We start from the raw sequence: 17,921 nt of genomic DNA on the forward strand, positions 1-17,921 counted from the left end.
AAAGTCCTACAATATTTATACTGCCACACCCTACCCTCCAGCCTTCTTCAATTCCATTGTTCCATAGGTGTTCTGCAAAAATAATTTTTAGAGCTGCTAGTCCTCCCAGGCAGCAGTATTTTAATTTCCAATAGTCCCACGATGCACTGAGTTATGGCACTGTCTTCCAAGATGACCAAAAGTTACAGAAGCAGATAAACAGATGAATTCATGTTGATAGAAAAGCAATTGGTGAAACAAAGAGACTAAATCACATTATCTTGTATATCAAATAAACACCAAAAAGATACTAAGTATGCTCTGAGAGAGATCAGATGCAAAATGCCTCTGGACTACTGGTACTGCCAACTTGCAATTTTCATCAACTGCCAGTGACAGTTGTGAGGTTACCATTAACCCAATCCAAGTTCCTTCTCAGGCACCGGCTGATTGCTGATAACAGTCACTGGAACAAGAGACTTCTGTATCACAGAAATAAGAAAGCTTAAAGTCTACAAAGTTCAAACTTACTGCCATTAACTGCTTTGACTTAAAATACTTCATATCTTTATCTGAACACAGCACAAACATTTTTTATCAGCCTCTTTCCCTCAGTGGTTTATATGAGAATTCTATAAGCTTTAAGTTGGATAATGAGATATACAAAACAAAATAGTTGAATAACTAGATAAGTTCTTACTGTGAAAACACAGAACAACCCAAATTCAAACATTAATTGCTTCAGATGAACAAGGTTGGAATGATCTTACCCTTTTCATTAAAACCTCCTCATATCAGATGTTTCCATGAACTGTCAAGAACAGCCAAATGCCAGATCAGACAGCCCCCCTTGCCTATGCAGAGAGCACTCACCCATCCACACACCATCAAACAGAACAGACAGTTATAACAAGGAACAAACTATTTTATTTTTCTTGCTAGATAAGAACATCCCACTGAAAATAAAGAATAAAAAATATATTCTGTTGTAAGACTCTGAATGCTCGAAACTCACGCAACAGCACACGGAGAAATTCTGGTACAGCAACATCACAGTTATCTTTGTGCACATAGGTACACAGAAAGCCTTGAACAAGTATTTATACCCACAATAGTGCCATGTACAAAAGATCAAACAGAAAATTCAAACATCTTTGTTTTTCTTATGCCAAGGGCAATGTAAAAAATGAATATTGTTTTCAGTCAATTACGTCCACTTAAATTGAATGGGATCTTTTTATGCTGAAGAACCCAAATTCAGCATAATAAGGCATAGAAGAAGTAGTATATAATTATATATATGTATAAACAATATACTGAACACACGGGGAATGATGTTTTCATTAATGTATAATTCTTGGTGTAACCATATGAAAGTGAAGCCAGAATCTTTCTAACACCAAGAGAAAATACTCTGTTTCTTCAATCAATGCTCTGACTTTTTTTTAGTATAAAGAGCATGCCTGTATTGTATCATCTAAGCATACATGCACCACAAAAGATATGCAAAACAAATCGATACAGATAAACTTTAGTGTCAAATGTCTAATGATGTAATAACAAAAACAATTCTCAGGGCCAAATGACTTTCTGAATCGAAATTGTATTGCAGTCACTTAAAATAACAAAATACTTGGAATTGTGAGTCACAAAATTCACTGTTTTCTAGCAGTACCTTGCTGAAATCTGATGAGTATCAGTCTACGGGTAAAGAAAGTCATTTTCAAAAAAGGAATTTGTAAAAAATACATTTATACTATATGCTTTCATATAAAAAGGCATTAAGAAATATAATAAATCCTACCATTTTAGGACTACACCTTCCCTAACAAACAGTTTTATCACTTGACTATTACATACAGTACATTCAATTTCCTAAACAGAAAGTATATTTTCTTGTCCCTGATGTATTTTACAACTGGCAGTGACAACAAACTGTTTTATTATCACCACTCATTCTTGCAGCTTATACAAACAGCACCAATTTTACCCAAAAAAAGGTTTATCAGTTACATAGTAGCACTTCCTCACAGGAAATATAAACCCAAAACATTGGAACCAAATGTGTCTTTCCAAATATATATCAGAATATATGGCTCAGAGTTAAGGAATGAATAACCAGGAGTATTGCATAGTACAGGGATCTTGCCTGTATGAATAAAAACACCTTTTGATTGTTTGTCACCTTCTGACTCCAAGAACAAATTAAACAGGTGCTAATGAAAGTAATACACAACTAAATTTACTGGTAAAAAAAACCCAAGAAATTGTACAGTTCTCTCTGGCACAGTGCAAAGTACACATTAAAAAACTGAAAAAATATGTACAGTGTGTATGTATATTTTTATATAGTACTTATTTCCCTGACACATACACATGTACATATAAAAAGCATGAACACATCCATGCCAAACTTAGCAAAAAGATGGAATGTTTAATATGTGGATGCATTGTTCCAGTGAAATCAGTCTGTCTCAGAAATGGCTGTTTATACAGCCAATATGACCTTCCATGAAACAGAAATATTTACTGCCTGCCTAAACTGACAATATATGATACATTTGTCCTCATTACTTCCCAAAGGACTGATAATCACACTTTATAAAAGCTTATACTTGAATTAAGCCCTCTCTTCCATTACCCTTCCTCTCTTCTGAAAGACCAGAATATTCACTACAGAGATGAAATCTTCTATTTTAAGATTTTCTTGCAATATAAAAGTTTACAGCCACCCCTGTAAAAAATATTAACACCTGATGCTGGTTTAATTTATTGTTTCCCTTTGGGATTCAGCTGTTTTGGTTCTGGATATGAACACATTGGCTGAAGCCTGTAACTCAGAACACACTTTTCAGGATTCGGAGAGCATTGTTACCAGAACTGCCCACACCCAGCATGATCAACTGTCCTTCCCTGCCAACTTTCTGTGAAAGAGTTTGCAAAAATACTAGAATGTAATACAAATCCCTCCCCCCACTTTATCCTGAATGTCTCTTTTACAATTTGAGGCCACTTTTAAAAAATAAAGGTTTGTATCAGCAAAAGCGTTTCAAATGAAGGCGATGGCTGTGAACCTGAGAGCTTGGTGTGACCCCAACTCACGTTTGTGGTACCCCCTGGCTAGAACTTCCCTTGTTTAAGTCGTTCAATGTGGTAGCACAACTTCAGGGCAGGCCCCAGCTTCAGTCCCATGTATTTCATTATCATATCACTCCTCAGTAAGAGTAGTGCTTTCCCATCAATTTCCTGCAGAAGGAAGAGAATAAACACAACAGACAACTACTTCAACAAGCTGCACAGTAAAACAGGAAAGTACATTATAGTTGTTTATACTGTAGTACAAATACATCTACTGTATATAAAAGAGCAAGTTTGAATTTACAGATGACCACTGAAATTCAATTAGTTTTAGTATTTTTTAATGTGTGATTAAGTATTTGAGATGTTAAAGAAAGAAAATAATAGTAAATAAAAGAAACTGACTAAACAGCCCTCAGATTTAGGGTTTCCAACCAGGAAAAGAAGTGAATGGGTCAAGGGAAAAAATAAAAAGAAGCTGCAAAGGAAGGTCTGTGCAGTTAGAGATTAAATGATCCAAGCCCCGAGGCCTTGCACTGAACCTTGAAAACAGCTGTGGGAGGATTCTGGCATGCGTGTGCAAATGGTCACATGGAGGAAAGGGCCAGAGACCATCTAAATATGGGAAATTAGACAGATCTATTTCCATGTTGAACCAAAGAGATTGTCAGGATCAAGACCAAGGACAACCTAGTCAGACTTCAACTGTCTGACTGAGAAGTTGCTGAAATATGACAGTCCTAAGCTCTTAGTATCATTACATACCACAGACAGGCAATTAGTTCCATAAAGCACCATAAAGAGAAATACTCTGTCTTGCTTTTTTAAACATAAACCTGATAAAACAAGTGACATTTACCATTGCTATACAACTAAGAATAAAATATAAGACAGGAATCTACATCAGAAGTTATTTTGATTTTTCATTTCAATCCAGCTTACTCAGAGATTAAACTGTTAGGAGGAGCTGGAGCAGATCATACATTAAATACTACTAAAGACAAAGCCAATCTCTTTTTGGAGGGCCATATATGCAATAAAATAAGAAAGCAGCTCTTTACTGAGCAGCCTACCACAGAAAGGCACAGCAAGAAGAAATAGGGGAGATCAAACCTACCACAAACTGATAACAGTTTCTGTCTCTAAAGATAACATCTAGTCAGACCTATGAAACCCTCCATATTGTTTTCTCAAACAGATTAATTAAGTATTTCAGTTCTCTGAATGTTAGCATCAACGATTAAGTGCCTGGCTAACAATGGGTAACATCACCTCTGCTCTAGAAGATTAAGTCTCCAAAACAGGGGGACTGAATGCCCTGCACTGTACATGAGAATGCCATCGTCTCTAGAAGCACCATGTACGTTGGCCATTAGAACTTGGGCACTTCCAGGTTGGCATTATTCCACATACACTGGAAAGAGGTGGCTATTTATGTTAGTCTAGCAAGACTGAAAGACAGAAAAAATATACTGCAGGAGGGGTTTCGTTTCAGGTAGAAAAGTAATTTTCCACCTCTCTCTAATATATCAGGAGAGTCTACTCCACCTGCAAACAGACTGATAGACATGAAAGTTGTGTTTTAAGAGATTAACATGATACAATATACTAGAATAGAATGGACAAGCATCATACATGTCTCCTGAAGAGTTCTGCATGCGGAGCCAGTGCCCGTGGATCAGCTTCTTTCACAAAACGCACTACTTCCTCTATTGACCAAGTGGAAGGATCCTTATTCAATATTCTTGAAGGTTCCCTTTTTAGTGAATTTAAATCCGGTCCAGTTGTGGAACTTGCAGCTTTTAATACAAAAATATTGTGAAAGGGAGAAGTATCACTAGTTTGTACAGGGATAACACATTTCATTTCACATAAGACACTTTAATTATTTATTTAATTATAATATTACCTTATGGCATTTATTAACCGCTGTTTGCAATATATTAAAATGAAAAGATGCTTTATTTCCCTTCTAATAATATTGAACTGTTCCTTTTGTCTTTAAATGACTCCTATAACTGCAAATATTTACAGCAGCACAAATGAGCACTGTGACATACCTAGAGGGCTTAGTTTTACTTGTACTTGGCTCCTGGGTCCCAAGATACTATTAACTGGGAATGAGGCAAAGGCAAGTGAAGCTGTGCAGACAGAGGGAGAGACAGTAGGAAACTCTATCCCTGTATTTCAGCAACATGGCAATATTTGATAAGATGCTTAGGAAGTGAGTTGCATGTAGCTATCCCTGTCTGCTCTGGCTTGCTGCAGGGTCCATCACAGCAGCAAGAAGAAGCTGCAGCAGCAAAGACCTTGCCTGGCTTGCAGCACTACACTATTAATACTAAAGGCTTAAGTTCTGTATTTGCAGTTACGTTAGCAAGCCTGACAAGCTTGGCAACAGCACATTTCACTCCACATGCAAGCTCTCCAATGGCAAACACCTTCTTTATTCATAACTTTGCCTGTTAATTGAAGCAGTGACATACTCTGGAAGGTTTTGTGTAACAGCATACCTTCAATCCGCCTGTGTATCCGATTCCTGCTGACTTCATAGTAACCACTGCTCCCCGCCGAGCTCAGGGACAGCCTGCGCAGGACCGGGGCTGAATTTGAGGTAGCAGTTGCTGGCTGATGGGAGTTTCTGTAAAATGCAGCATTTCCTGAAGGCCGGTACTCCGTGGAATTCCGACAGGCTGGAGAATTAAGTGCAGAATCCATAGAATCCTCAGAAAATCGGTGCTCTTTGGAAGTGCTGTTTTCCTCTATAGGCAATGTTTCTGCTACACAAAAAGCAAGCACCAACATGTTCAAAGTGATGGACATTACACCTTTGTTACTTAAGGCCTAGCTATGTTCTTTTGAAGCTACTGACCAATTGTAATCCTGTTAACAAATCTCTTGTGAGACAATCACTGAGACTGAATGTTTGCCCCTTTTCCTCAACTAATCATTGGGCTCTTATTGTATTTTCAAACATTATTTTTGTAGCAAAAGATTTAATATGTCAGGTTTGAGACATTCTTCCATTAATCATTTCAGTTGTACTTACTGTTTACTGAAAGCTAAGAGCTTTCAGATGACAGACAAATTTTTTTTTAAAATAAAATTGTCTGCTGTAAATATTGATACATCAAATAATTTTAGTCAAGCCAACCATTAATATTATGTAGCATTTATTTTGCAAGACATTATTAATGCAAAAAACTCCCTCATGTTAACTAACAATTGTTTAGTAAGTTCTAAACAGCAGAGGGAGTTACCAACTTCATAAAGAAAACAAATGGACAATTAATATCTATGCACCCCACAGGTTCAGACAGAGGTGCCATTATTAAAAAGGGCAGAGGTAACAGACAAAACCACAGAAGGCTGTGAGTGCCTGGTATGGCACACTAATGTAACACGTTTCGACCATCCTGCTTTATCTACACACAGTTCTTTGCACAGGGCAGGGTTTCAAGGTCTCTAACTGCAGACTCTGGAAAGCTAAAGATTCAGGTAAATTACTGAACCCAGAACCCACAGAGCAAGTAAAATAAAAATAGTGAAGTCTCGGGGGGGGAGTATAACAATATTCTAGTTCTTATGTCTTTTCAGTGAATAAAAGAAAAACAACATCCACTCAGAAGACTTGTGAACTTTTTGAAGTCTGTCAATACTGATTCTCAGCCACTTGGAGTTCAGCATGTCCCTTTCCCTGGGCCATGAGACAAGAGCCAGGTTTGCTTGATTACTGAAAATTCCACTCCCATTCAGCCCAATTCAGGTCTGTTTGAGAGAAGCATGCTGTGTGAGGAAAAAACCCCCAAATCAACAGGAACACCACTCCATTCTCTATCAATCATAGATATTCCCCTCTGTTTGCATCAGACCAGTATCTAGCACAAGAAAGAACTTGGAAGCACGCTGTACAAATCTGTATGAAACAAATGCTGCTTTGGCAGGAGAGTTAAGAGCTGGAAAAATATAGCTAACAGGTTCACAGAAGTGTAAGCCCCACACAACCATCTTGAAAATAACTCTACTGAAGTGATAAAACATATGCTAGTGAGGCAGCATATTCTTTGGAATAAGAACTGGTATGTTCTGCAAAAGAAGCTCCTGAAATAAGCCTTTTTACTACTCTTCTTATATGAAAACTTTCAAGAATTTATTGGGCAAATATTAAAACCAAAGGAAGAGTATTTTCCTAAAGAACCCAGTGACCTTCTCAAGCGTGCTTTCAACTTGCTTGAGGTTCTCTTCTGAACTTCTTGCTTGAGGTTCTTCTCTCAGGTTCTCTTTCTGAATCCTGTTTCAAGTGTAGTACAGTGAAGAACTATTATGCATATTTTGACTTTCATACACCATAACTCTGGAAGGGAGTTAAAGGCTCTCAGAGGGCCAGCTCCCTCCTTAGTGAATTCAGTAAGGCAAGACCACAGAATCACAGAATGGAACCATAGAATCCTTTTGGCTGGAAAAAGCCACGATGACCATTGTTAACCCAGTACCACTGTGTTCACCACTAAGCCACTTGTCTTTTACCCAGGATGTGACTCAACCCTGGGCAGCCTGTTCCAATGCTTGACAAGACTTTAGTGAAGAAACTTTTCCTAACACCCAATTTGAACTTCTTCATGTGCCACTTGAGGCCATTTCCTCTTGTCCTATCGCTTGGGAGAAGTGTTAGCCGGGAGAAAATTTGAATTCCCGCCTCCCAATAACCTCCTTTCACACAACTGTAGAGCACAGTAATGTGAGTGAATGGAGGCGAGCACTTCCACAAGCTCCCTCAGTACTCCTGGGCAGATTCTATATGGTCCTAGAAACTTGTGCACATTGTGCACAAGTGGTGACCATTTTCCCTTGGATTGTGGGGGCTTCAGTCTGCTTCCCATCCCTACCTTCCAGCTCAGGATGCATGGAGAACAACAGACCTTAGTACTGAAGCCAGAGGAAAACGAGGCATAAAGTACTTCAAACAGCCTTCCTAAAATTTCATCACTTTTTTCCCCACCCCCCACATCCAATAAAGGCTTGAGATTCTCCTTAGCCCTCCCCGACTGCTGAGAAAAATGAGACAAAAATTTTCTTGTCTTTTATGGCAGTAGCCAGATTAAGTTCTATTTGGGCTTTAACCTTTCTAATTTTTGCCCCAAATAACCTAATATCATCTTTGTAGTACTTTTGATTTTCATGCTGCTTCTTCCAAAGTCCTTTTTTTCCCTGAGTTCCAGCCAAACTTTTCTGTTCAGCCAGGACAGTCTTCTTCTGTCAAGCTTGTCCTTCAGCATGTGAAGACAGCCTGCTCCTGCATCTTTATGTCCAGCCTTTCTGGACTCCTTATCTGCAAGTTGATGTAACATCTTTTACTAAATTTGACAGTTATGGAATAAAGAAGCTTTAATGGATACAAGTCCTTCTCTTTCATACAAGTAACTTTCAAAATAACTGCTGCAAAACTTTCTAGTTTGTCAGACCCGAGTCACAAAAGCAAAGAAGAAGCTACTGAGGTATTTAAAGAAAACAAACAAGAAAACAAAAGCCTTTATATTTCTCAGAAGTACTTACAGTAACTTACCAAGATTAAAAACAAAAGGTATCATTCCATAGAATTTCAGAGAGACTTTAGGAGATGAAGTCAATGATGAACACTATAAAATTAAAAAGTTGCCAACCAAGGGAAAATTAGAGCTGTAGAGAATGAAACCACATCTCAGTTCACAGCCAAAAGGCAGAGGTGATACCTTAAATTGTTACAGAAAGCTGTATGAAGGAGCATAAGGTTTAACTGACTGAATCTGTGCATTCAGATTTCAGAAATCTTGAAAGGTAAGATGGAACAATGGAAGCAACATTCCCCAGCAGAGAGTTTCAACTGGAGTATTAAAGCATGTACCAGGCAATTCCATGTAACGTAATAAAAAAAACCATTTTTAAAGTTTTTATGGTAAACCAGCAGGAATCCAAATATAGGTTGTTTTTTTGGGTTTTTTAATAATTGGTTTAGATTATCTTTGTCAAGACTTCTGTAGAAAAAATATTTTAAAATGACTGTATTGCAAAAGAACTTAATTGTATTCATTCCAGTTATATCCCAGATTTCTCTCTGATGTCATATATCCTGAAGGAAATACCAGGTTTGGGAAAGATCAATTCTGCTTTTTTCCTCCAAGATGTCAGCATTTGAATTTACCTTACTGTGAATTCTAAACTCATATATACAAGGTGGAAAAGGTGGCATATTTCCCTCATTTTTTAGGTAAAGCTTTCTGTTCAGAAGCTGTAGTATCCAATCCACTTTCCAATCCATCCAGCTTCTCTACAAACAAAGTGCAGCCAAACTGGCATCTAGGAAATGGAGCATTGCAATCCATGGAGTGACTCAGTTCGCCTACCTCGGCATTTTGAGCAGCTGTGAATAGCAGGGGTATGGAAGGAGATGGGAGGTTCCACTGCAGCATGCCTGACCTCTGGGCAGATTAATCAAAGGCCAGTAAGAGGCCTTCAGTTTCAAATGTGGGAAGACAGCAGACTGTTTAGGCACTGAAGCCTTAGCAGGAACTGGATGTTTTGTTTTCTTGAGGCTCTTCTGGGAATTAGAAGCCAGTTGTTCTGTCTCACACATAACAAAATGATGTAATTGGACACAGTAGTAGGAACACTCTGTTTTCAGGGGAAGGGAGTCTGAGTTATTCCCCACTCCCTCCTTCTTTATCTTTCGTAAAGATAGTTTCTTTAAAAAGAAACTGTTAGTGAGCAAGAAAGGCAGCAAAACCTGCAAAGCACATCCCTGAGCAGATCAGAAGGAAAACGAGCTGTTTGAAAGACTTTCCCACAATTACTCCATTTTGCCTTCAAATGATATTTCAAAACAACTATTTTAAGACAACTGTGTCTCAATGGAACCAAACTTTTTGGGGGCAGATCTTTCTTGTTAACCAACCCATGACTGACCGCTACAAAATTGCCTCCAGATTTTCAGCAGAGGACATTGTCCTAATGGGAAACACACAGTGCTAGAGAACACTTTGCCTGTTAAAATACACAGAGTACAAATTCAAACCTCTGAAACTATGGAAAAACACTTGCTTTAATTACTTTTTATTCGAGTAACTGCATTTTAAAATGAACTAGTGATCTTAAAAATATTTTAAAGGGTACCCTGACTCCATCTGTAGAAGATCTGCTAGCAAACAAGGAATAAAAAGCAGAATGTGTACTCATGTTTACTTGAGTAAGATTTCTTACAAGATACTACAGATCTACTTAAACATTTGTTTTGCTCCAAATGAAACAACTTCATTTGAGCATTATTAAGTGCTCCACACTTATGTTAATACCAAAAATATAACTTAGATACATAATGTATCTCTGGAATTAAACCAAAACTTCTTTTGTGAAGACACAGAAGTCAATAATCAATGCAGAACTGTGTATAATAACAGCTACAGGAAATATCAAAATGCGAATATGTTATATATATACAAAATAATAAGACATATAATTTTAAATAAGTTATCATTTGGAACATTTTAATTTTACATCCTTTTCTGCTTTAACTGCAGTCTTATGGCATTTTAATATGCACAAAAGAGATATCCTGCCTCTGCTCATGCCAATAGATACAAAATCATTTCAAGGTCACAAACAAACAAAAGGAAAAAAAGGAGGAAAAAATTACTAATCTCCATTATACTTCAAAAAAAAACCCCTTGGAAATTATGTGCAAGTATCTTACTGCAAGAGAAAGTATGTATCAGATGGGATAAGTCAGTGTCATCAATTTACCATGTCTTAGCCAGTTAAATAGCAAATAACCATTTCACTGTGTCTCTCTCACCTGCATTTAAACCTAGATGCTTTACTTCACATCTGAGGCAGACTAGGACTAGACATGTGCTCAGTTACTGCAGCTGAGCTGCAGCACAGGAAGAAGTGTTATTTCATCTGTGAACTACACCAGCCTAAGAGTGAGCTGTCACAGGGGGGCCACACTGCCCCCCTGGCCATGGCTGCCTTCCACTCAATCCTTCCTGTGCTCATCCAAGTCCACAGAGAGTCACTTCAGAGAAGTAAAACAAGATTTCACCAGAATGTTTTCTGTGCTTTTGGTCACTGCTTCAGCTCACTACCCAACCAGGGAAAAAGAGCAGGGGGTGGGCTAGGACTCAGTGCAGGGACAAGGAGGCAAGGAAAGCAGGAGCAGCACAACTTCCACTGGCAGCTAGCTAGCCATAAACTCAGCTGAATTGTATCATCTAGCTGCACCCTTACTCACTTAATGAACCCAGCCTGGAGTTAAGAGCTGCTTCCAATTTATCTCCTAACCCATTTCAAGGCAATTGGTTTTCTGTTCAGTAGCCCTACATGGAGCAGGAGGCTTCATCTGTCACCTGTTTGCCTGAGCCCCTTCACAGAAAAGGCTGTGGGTTTAGGAGAAGCACTGCTGGAACTTGCAGTAGATCTTCTTTAAGTGCAAAGTGCCAGTGATCAATAATTAACACACTTCCACCCAGACCTGTCAAAGGCTAGAGACAAACCAGATACATATGTTGTACTCGGTCCTTTTTGACTGGAAATACTGAAACCATAAATAATCCTCGTATATAATTCTGACATAATGTAATTACCTTCAGATGGATGAGCATCATTTCTGGGAAGCTTAGGGGAAAGAGGAGCAGTGTATGGTGGAGAGTCCTGAGGGTAGCGTTTAGCACTCCTGTTCTCAGGTATTTCTTCTTTGGCTGTGAAGAAGAAAAGTCACTACTTGTTACTCTAAGCATAAAGCTGCTCATGGGCTAAGTCCAGAGACAGAAGCTGACAGACATCACCAGGTTAGAGCTCCATTTCTTGTGTCACATAGACTCAGTCACTTCAATACAAAATTTCAAAGCTGAATAACCTTGACCCTGTCTACCTTCCTGAACAGTTAAAACTAAGAACTTTCATACCATAGATAGAATTATAAACATAATTTCTGCATTGGAAAGAGGAAAAAATTTCTACAGCAGCACCCAGAACACAAACTCAGCTATCAAAGAGCTCTGAGGATGCTTCATTCCCAATATAAATCTTGTGAAATTGTCTTGACAACAAAGCTATCTCATCTGTGATTCCTGGCTTCACCTGGGACTTGTAATACCTGGTCCTTCAAACAACCTGTTGGGAGACCTTGGGCAAGTAATTGCATCTCCCATTTACTCTGCATTCCTGGTGCAGCAAAGGTATTGGATTCACACAAAATTTCACAAGCAGTCAATTTCACAAGTTTTTCTACTAGATCACTGGACTGTACATAGCAGTAGAATGTAAAAATCTTTTAGCCACTCCTAAGTAAGGTAAAAAGAGAAAGAAAAGACTTTGTACTTGTGTTAAACTCCCTTTCAGGGGAAGTGCCTTCTCCCAGACAGCAAGCATCTTTTGGTAAATTCAGTTTATGAGCTGAACATAAATTTAACAAATGAAATGTGAAGTTTTGAGCTTGTCTTTTTAGTAGTATCACACTGGTAAAGTACATATGTTTTCTGGCTTGCCTACAAGGAGAAGTTTGCTGAACAAAATTATTTCTGCACATGTGGTATGACCTATCCATTACTGTGAAAGCACTTCCACACTGGAACCAATTCACTAAGAACTGAAGTGTATAAATTTTAAGCAATTATGTCACAGAAAGACTAAAAAGTTGCATTTCCTAAAGTCCTCACATTTCTCAGAAATATCAGCACTTGAAAATAACAAGTGATTAACAGTACCTGGCTTATTCCTATCATACTCCATAGGACTGTGGGCACATCCCATGTAAGGGCTGAAGGGCTGGCTACTGAAGAGATTATCACACTGCAGACTGTGGCACAGCTTCTCCAAGAAGCGCAGGACAAACGATGCACTGTTTACAGAAGGAAGATTGATGGCATGCTTTTCCCCATCAAAGGAAGCTGTGAATAAGAAGATTATGTCAAACACCCCCCAAGCATCATGAAGTATAGTAAAACACCATCATTAACTTAAAGGAAAAGACATCCAGACTTGATTTAAATCATGCAAGGCATGAGAGGAGTAAACAAACATTCTGATAGTTTAAAAAATTTCTATCCAAAGGACTGAGCTCACCTTCCATGGGATCCATGTCAGTTTAAATTTGCTCTATGGGAACTTATTTTAATAAAATAATTTTGGATTCACACCAGTATAACAAAACTTACAACTACTCCCTCACCACTGAAACTTTATGTGGAATTCCCATCACTTATAAAGCAGCAAGCTCTCCACCACCTATTTACAGGAGATAGCACAAGGAAGACCCTTTACAATACTTACTAAAACAAAGACCCCCACAATACTAAAAAAAAAATATCAACAAAAAGCCCAAACAGTTATTAAAAAAAAAAAACAAACACAAAACCCCAAAAGTCCCCTAAAGAAATGAAACAAACAATTTTATTATTTTTTTTCCTCAGTTTCTAACTCAATGGAGAATACTTGTGGTAAGGTGTTGGCATCCATTACCATTGAAATTCTGACTCAGAAATTGTTTTGCCATTTGCAATTTTATCCCTAGAGAAATCTATCCTGCTGTCAACACTACAGTGGTCAAGCACCCATTTATTTCAACAGGAGTTAGGTGGCAGAGATACCACAGCAGCCACAAATGGATCTGTTGTCTTTTAAACTGAGTGATTACAAAGAGCCTGGACATGTGCCTATGTCTATTCCTTGTTGATCTCTTTCCTTGCCCTCAAACAGTGTGGCAGCTGAGGATATTTTTCTTTTTTGTGAAAATTAGTAAGGTTTGGAAAAGAATCAATACTCCAGATACATGGATAAATAATTGCCATTACATCAGCTGAAACTTTAGTTACTTGTGATTAGAAAGACTTCAGAACAAAGCAGGAACAAACTTGCAACTTAAGCTTAGGGCTGAAAAGAAGTGGCAATAAACACCAGCTTTATGCATCAATTTGTCCTTTTGGTTTTCAGCCTGTCATGCAGCTTTCTGTTGTTAACATAAGTTTCCAAATGATAAGCAGAGCTTTAAAGGATCACATTTTGTTGGTGGCAGATGCTTAAAAAAAAAAAAAAACACCAAAAAAAAAAAAAAAAAAAAAACCAACAAAAAAAACACCAAAAAAACCTAAAAAAAAACACCAAAAAAAAAGCCTGAAAAGACAAGAAAGCCTTTACTCCTTAACTCGCAGATATGAATTCAGGAATATTTCCATATTGTGTTACAAAAGAGACAGATAATATACACAAAATCAAGGAAAATGCCTAAGTATAGCATATTTTAGGCTTCTTTAGGAAATCTGAAGTGTCAATTACTTACACTGTTGATGTAAGGAAGCTTCTGATTAGTTAATGTGAGTTAACCAGCCAGCACCAATAACAATGTGCTGCCTCTCCCACCTGCTTTCATGACAGACTGACCAGTGCAAGTGCTTGAAGTTTAGGAGTCAGCACTACAAGACTGAAGTGTTTCCATGGCCAATTAGGTTTTTTCCAGGCTCCAATGTCCAAATGAAATGCTAATGATCAACAGTCCCAGATGTAGCTCAGACACAAGGTCCTCTACATCTACATGTTTGGGGAAGGAGTCTCCAAAGGCAAATTTTTGTTTGGAATTTAACCAGGTCTGGAGAGCAAATGGGCTGAGTCCTACCATAGCTTGACCTCCTGACAAATTAACTGCAAGGTAGTAGTCAGCTACAGCAGAAATTTAAAATGTTCTATAATAGCCTCATGGATCTGCCTATACAGCCTTTGGGGAAATGACTTATTCTATACCCCAAAATTTCTCATTTTGAAAAAAAAAACATTGAAAAGAACAATGTTACTCAGGAGTTGTCAAGAGGATAAAGTAAGAAACAGCTGAGGTGTTGTGACTGCCCCAGCAAAATATTTAATGAGAAAAATCCACAAATAAAGATTCAGTGCAAACACAGCTCCCCCCAGACTCTCAACACCTGAGAGCACCCATACAAACTCCAACCAAGGGTGTGGGATCCAGATCCACAGGCTCAAATGTCTACTCTGCTTGGAAAAAACCTAAGCATCTTACTTCTCAGATAAATGCTAGGGGACAAAAATAAAAAGGAACATCTCTGAGGTGCAATAACCTCAATTTTAGCAACTTATAAACAGGGACTGGAGCCTGCATGTGCAACCCCAGCCCTCAGGATGAAGAGTCATACTAATTTCTTCACCTTCCATTCTTTAAGTATGTTTTATATACCAGGTTCAAGCTGGGAAAAAGACTGAGAATGAAATAATCAGAGAAATGTGTTTTTCTGATAGTGATGACATTCATCCTAGAGTCTGATTTTAATTTGCTGCTTAAGAAAATTTATCTGAGCCTCAATCTTTTTCATCCCACCAAACACCATGGTCTCTGTGCTACGAAGAGAAAAAAGGGGCTGACACCAACACCATTAGTGGGCTTGCTAATCAAGCCTTTAATTTCCTTTCTGTTTGATTTGCCTGAATTGAAAACTTATGCATTAAGCAAAAATAAAATAGTTTGTGCTTTTGTTTGAGAAAGAAAAGATGGAAAAATCCTAAATTTATTGTTATTCAAAACAATTATTTTCCTTGGTAGCTGAAACAAAAGAACCCACTAATTATTCCATGTATTCTAGCAAGATTATTTCAACCATGGCCTGATCAGCACACCGTTTCCTCCTATGGAAGGTATAACACTTTCTATAAAAGCATCAATTCACAAAAGACTTAGATTCCTTTGCTTATTCTCTGCCACAACATTTTTTTTCTTGACAGTTTAAAAAAAACCCCAATCAAATTCTGAACAAGCCACTCTCCAAACCCACTTTAAAACAAAAAGGCTACAACTGTATTTCCTTAGTTTATTCTACTGCTGCTTCCCTCTTCTTCCTTACTATTCATGTGCACAGCTAGATGTAATGTGCTACATTAATCCAAGTCATATTTTATGCTTCACAAAACTTATCACACACAAATTTTTGATAAAATGACAAAGAGTGTTTGCTCAGCCACTTCTCAGCTACCTGTCTGACAAGCCAAGGAGAAGCAAGAGCTCAAGAACATTAGAAACCCACTGGGGGCTTGTGGCTTTACTATCAGCCAGAGCAGGACTCCAGAACAGTCCACATCACCAGGTTCCTCAAACCCAGGATACAGGCCTTGGGGTGAAGCAAGGTGCACAACAGTAAATCCTTTCTGTACAGAATTTTTGAATGCAAACAAGCCACAGCTACATAAGGAATCTGAAATTTCTCTCTCCTGTTTGAAATTACTATTTTCAATTACTCAGTCACAGCCCAGAGATGCCACTGGCCTGGGATTTAGCCCTTGCTGATAAACAATCACCAAGAGAATACTGGCAATGAACATCTAAGGGCATTTTGCTCCAGAAAACTGACTTGTCTGAAACAGGTACAAGGTATTAATAATATAACAAATATTCATATATATTGAAAAAATAAAGCATTACCAGTTTCAAAACCACACATATAAGACAACACTAAACCTCTACTACACAGCAGAGAAGCAGCATCCATTTTGTGCACAAACTCAGGGGGATCCTGAACAAGGCTCACTGTAGCTCTGCCATACACAGGTTGGGGTGCTGCTCTTTAAATCCAGTTAGACAGCAACATCTTTATGAGTACTTAACTGATCCTCTATTCCACTAATCATCTTTCACATCTGGTTTAATGTAAAGAGATTAAAGTAATGCCACGTCTTTTACCATCACTGATGGATTTATGAATTGATGTGCTAACAGTTATACACAGAATATTTCCTAGTCTAGAAGGAAAAAATGTCAAGCAGCAGCAATTCAGATTGAGACATAGAGATAATTTATCTACAAACCTGCCATCAATATGTAATAGAAATAAACCTATTCCATAACAGGTGACATAGGTGGATGAAGAGTGACCTGAGATACTGCTGCAGTTCTGGGGAATGGGGCAAGGGAAGCAGCAGCAACTTTAACATGTGGAATCACTTGCCTGGAAGCTAAACAGATTAGTTTGAGACTTGTCACCCACTTGGTTAATGCTTTAAGATCACCAACGTTGTGCATGGATAAGATTATGCGAATGACTTGAACTAATAAAGCTGCTTATCTCACTTGTAGTGAGTTTGCTTGACAAATGTTTGGCCACAGCTGCTAAATGAGGTACACAAGCTCTACTTAGTGTAAGAAACAATGTATTGTGCATTTGTAATTTAAACACTGCTATTGCTATATTTTAATTTAAATTTAAAGAATTGTTCAAATCACTCTGAACTCAGAGTAAGATAAATCATACATCATCAATGTTCACACCTGTGTTTACACAGCTACAAAAGTGATATAAATTCATTGCAACTACTTCAGTTCTTCTGCCCCACCTCAAGTTCAATAAGTAAAGAAACAAAGAAACAGAGCATCTTCACATACCAGTTATCATTTCTCCTCCATGATGGCCAGATTTCAGAAATCCAAAGACTGTTTTGGCTTGATAGGCACAATCCACACAAGCCTGTACAGCCTGCTGAAGTACCACATTTACAGGACCTGGTCCAAAATGGTCTGGAAGCTGCTGAACCTTCTTCTTATCCAGGTGAGGCCCAGAATTTCCATGTTTGTTCACATACACACACACTGAAAAGGTACAAGCCATATTTACTGCCAAGGAACCAAGGCACGTTTTCAAGTTAGAACTGCAAATTGTCATTTTAGTTTTAATCCTGCAGAAAAGTTATACTGGTCAACTCAAGAAGCTGAGCATGCACACATATTTTCAGAGCATGCAGAAAGTGCTCTTCTACCAAGGTTCTCCTGACTGAATTCTAAACTCACCTTTTCTCCTGCTTTCTGAAGCCCTCTCCTACCTCACTAATGTAACAAAGCTGGT

At 38.2% G+C, this 17,921-nt stretch overlaps 1 protein-coding gene across 1 annotated transcript in view; it reads right to left on the reverse strand.

Annotated features, from left to right (window-relative positions):
* Positions 1–923: 923 nt before the first annotated feature.
* The window catches only part of SCML2 (Scm polycomb group protein like 2), a 59,798-nt gene continuing 42,800 nt past the window's right edge, over positions 924–17,921 (reverse strand). Inside the window, exons 9-14 of the mRNA XM_058825377.1 lie at positions 17,465–17,668; positions 12,795–12,977; positions 11,673–11,786; positions 5,571–5,837; positions 4,693–4,856; positions 924–3,225 (exon numbers count right to left, since the gene is read on the reverse strand). Coding sequence (XP_058681360.1) covers positions 3,100–3,225; positions 4,693–4,856; positions 5,571–5,837; positions 11,673–11,786; positions 12,795–12,977; positions 17,465–17,668 — 1,058 coding nt within the window. The 3' untranslated portion in view covers positions 924–3,099. The remainder of the gene's footprint in view (positions 3,226–4,692; positions 4,857–5,570; positions 5,838–11,672; positions 11,787–12,794; positions 12,978–17,464; positions 17,669–17,921) is intronic.

Source organism: Ammospiza caudacuta, chromosome 2, assembly GCF_027887145.1.
Source record: "Ammospiza caudacuta isolate bAmmCau1 chromosome 2, bAmmCau1.pri, whole genome shotgun sequence".
NCBI lineage: Eukaryota > Metazoa > Chordata > Aves > Passeriformes > Passerellidae > Ammospiza > Ammospiza caudacuta.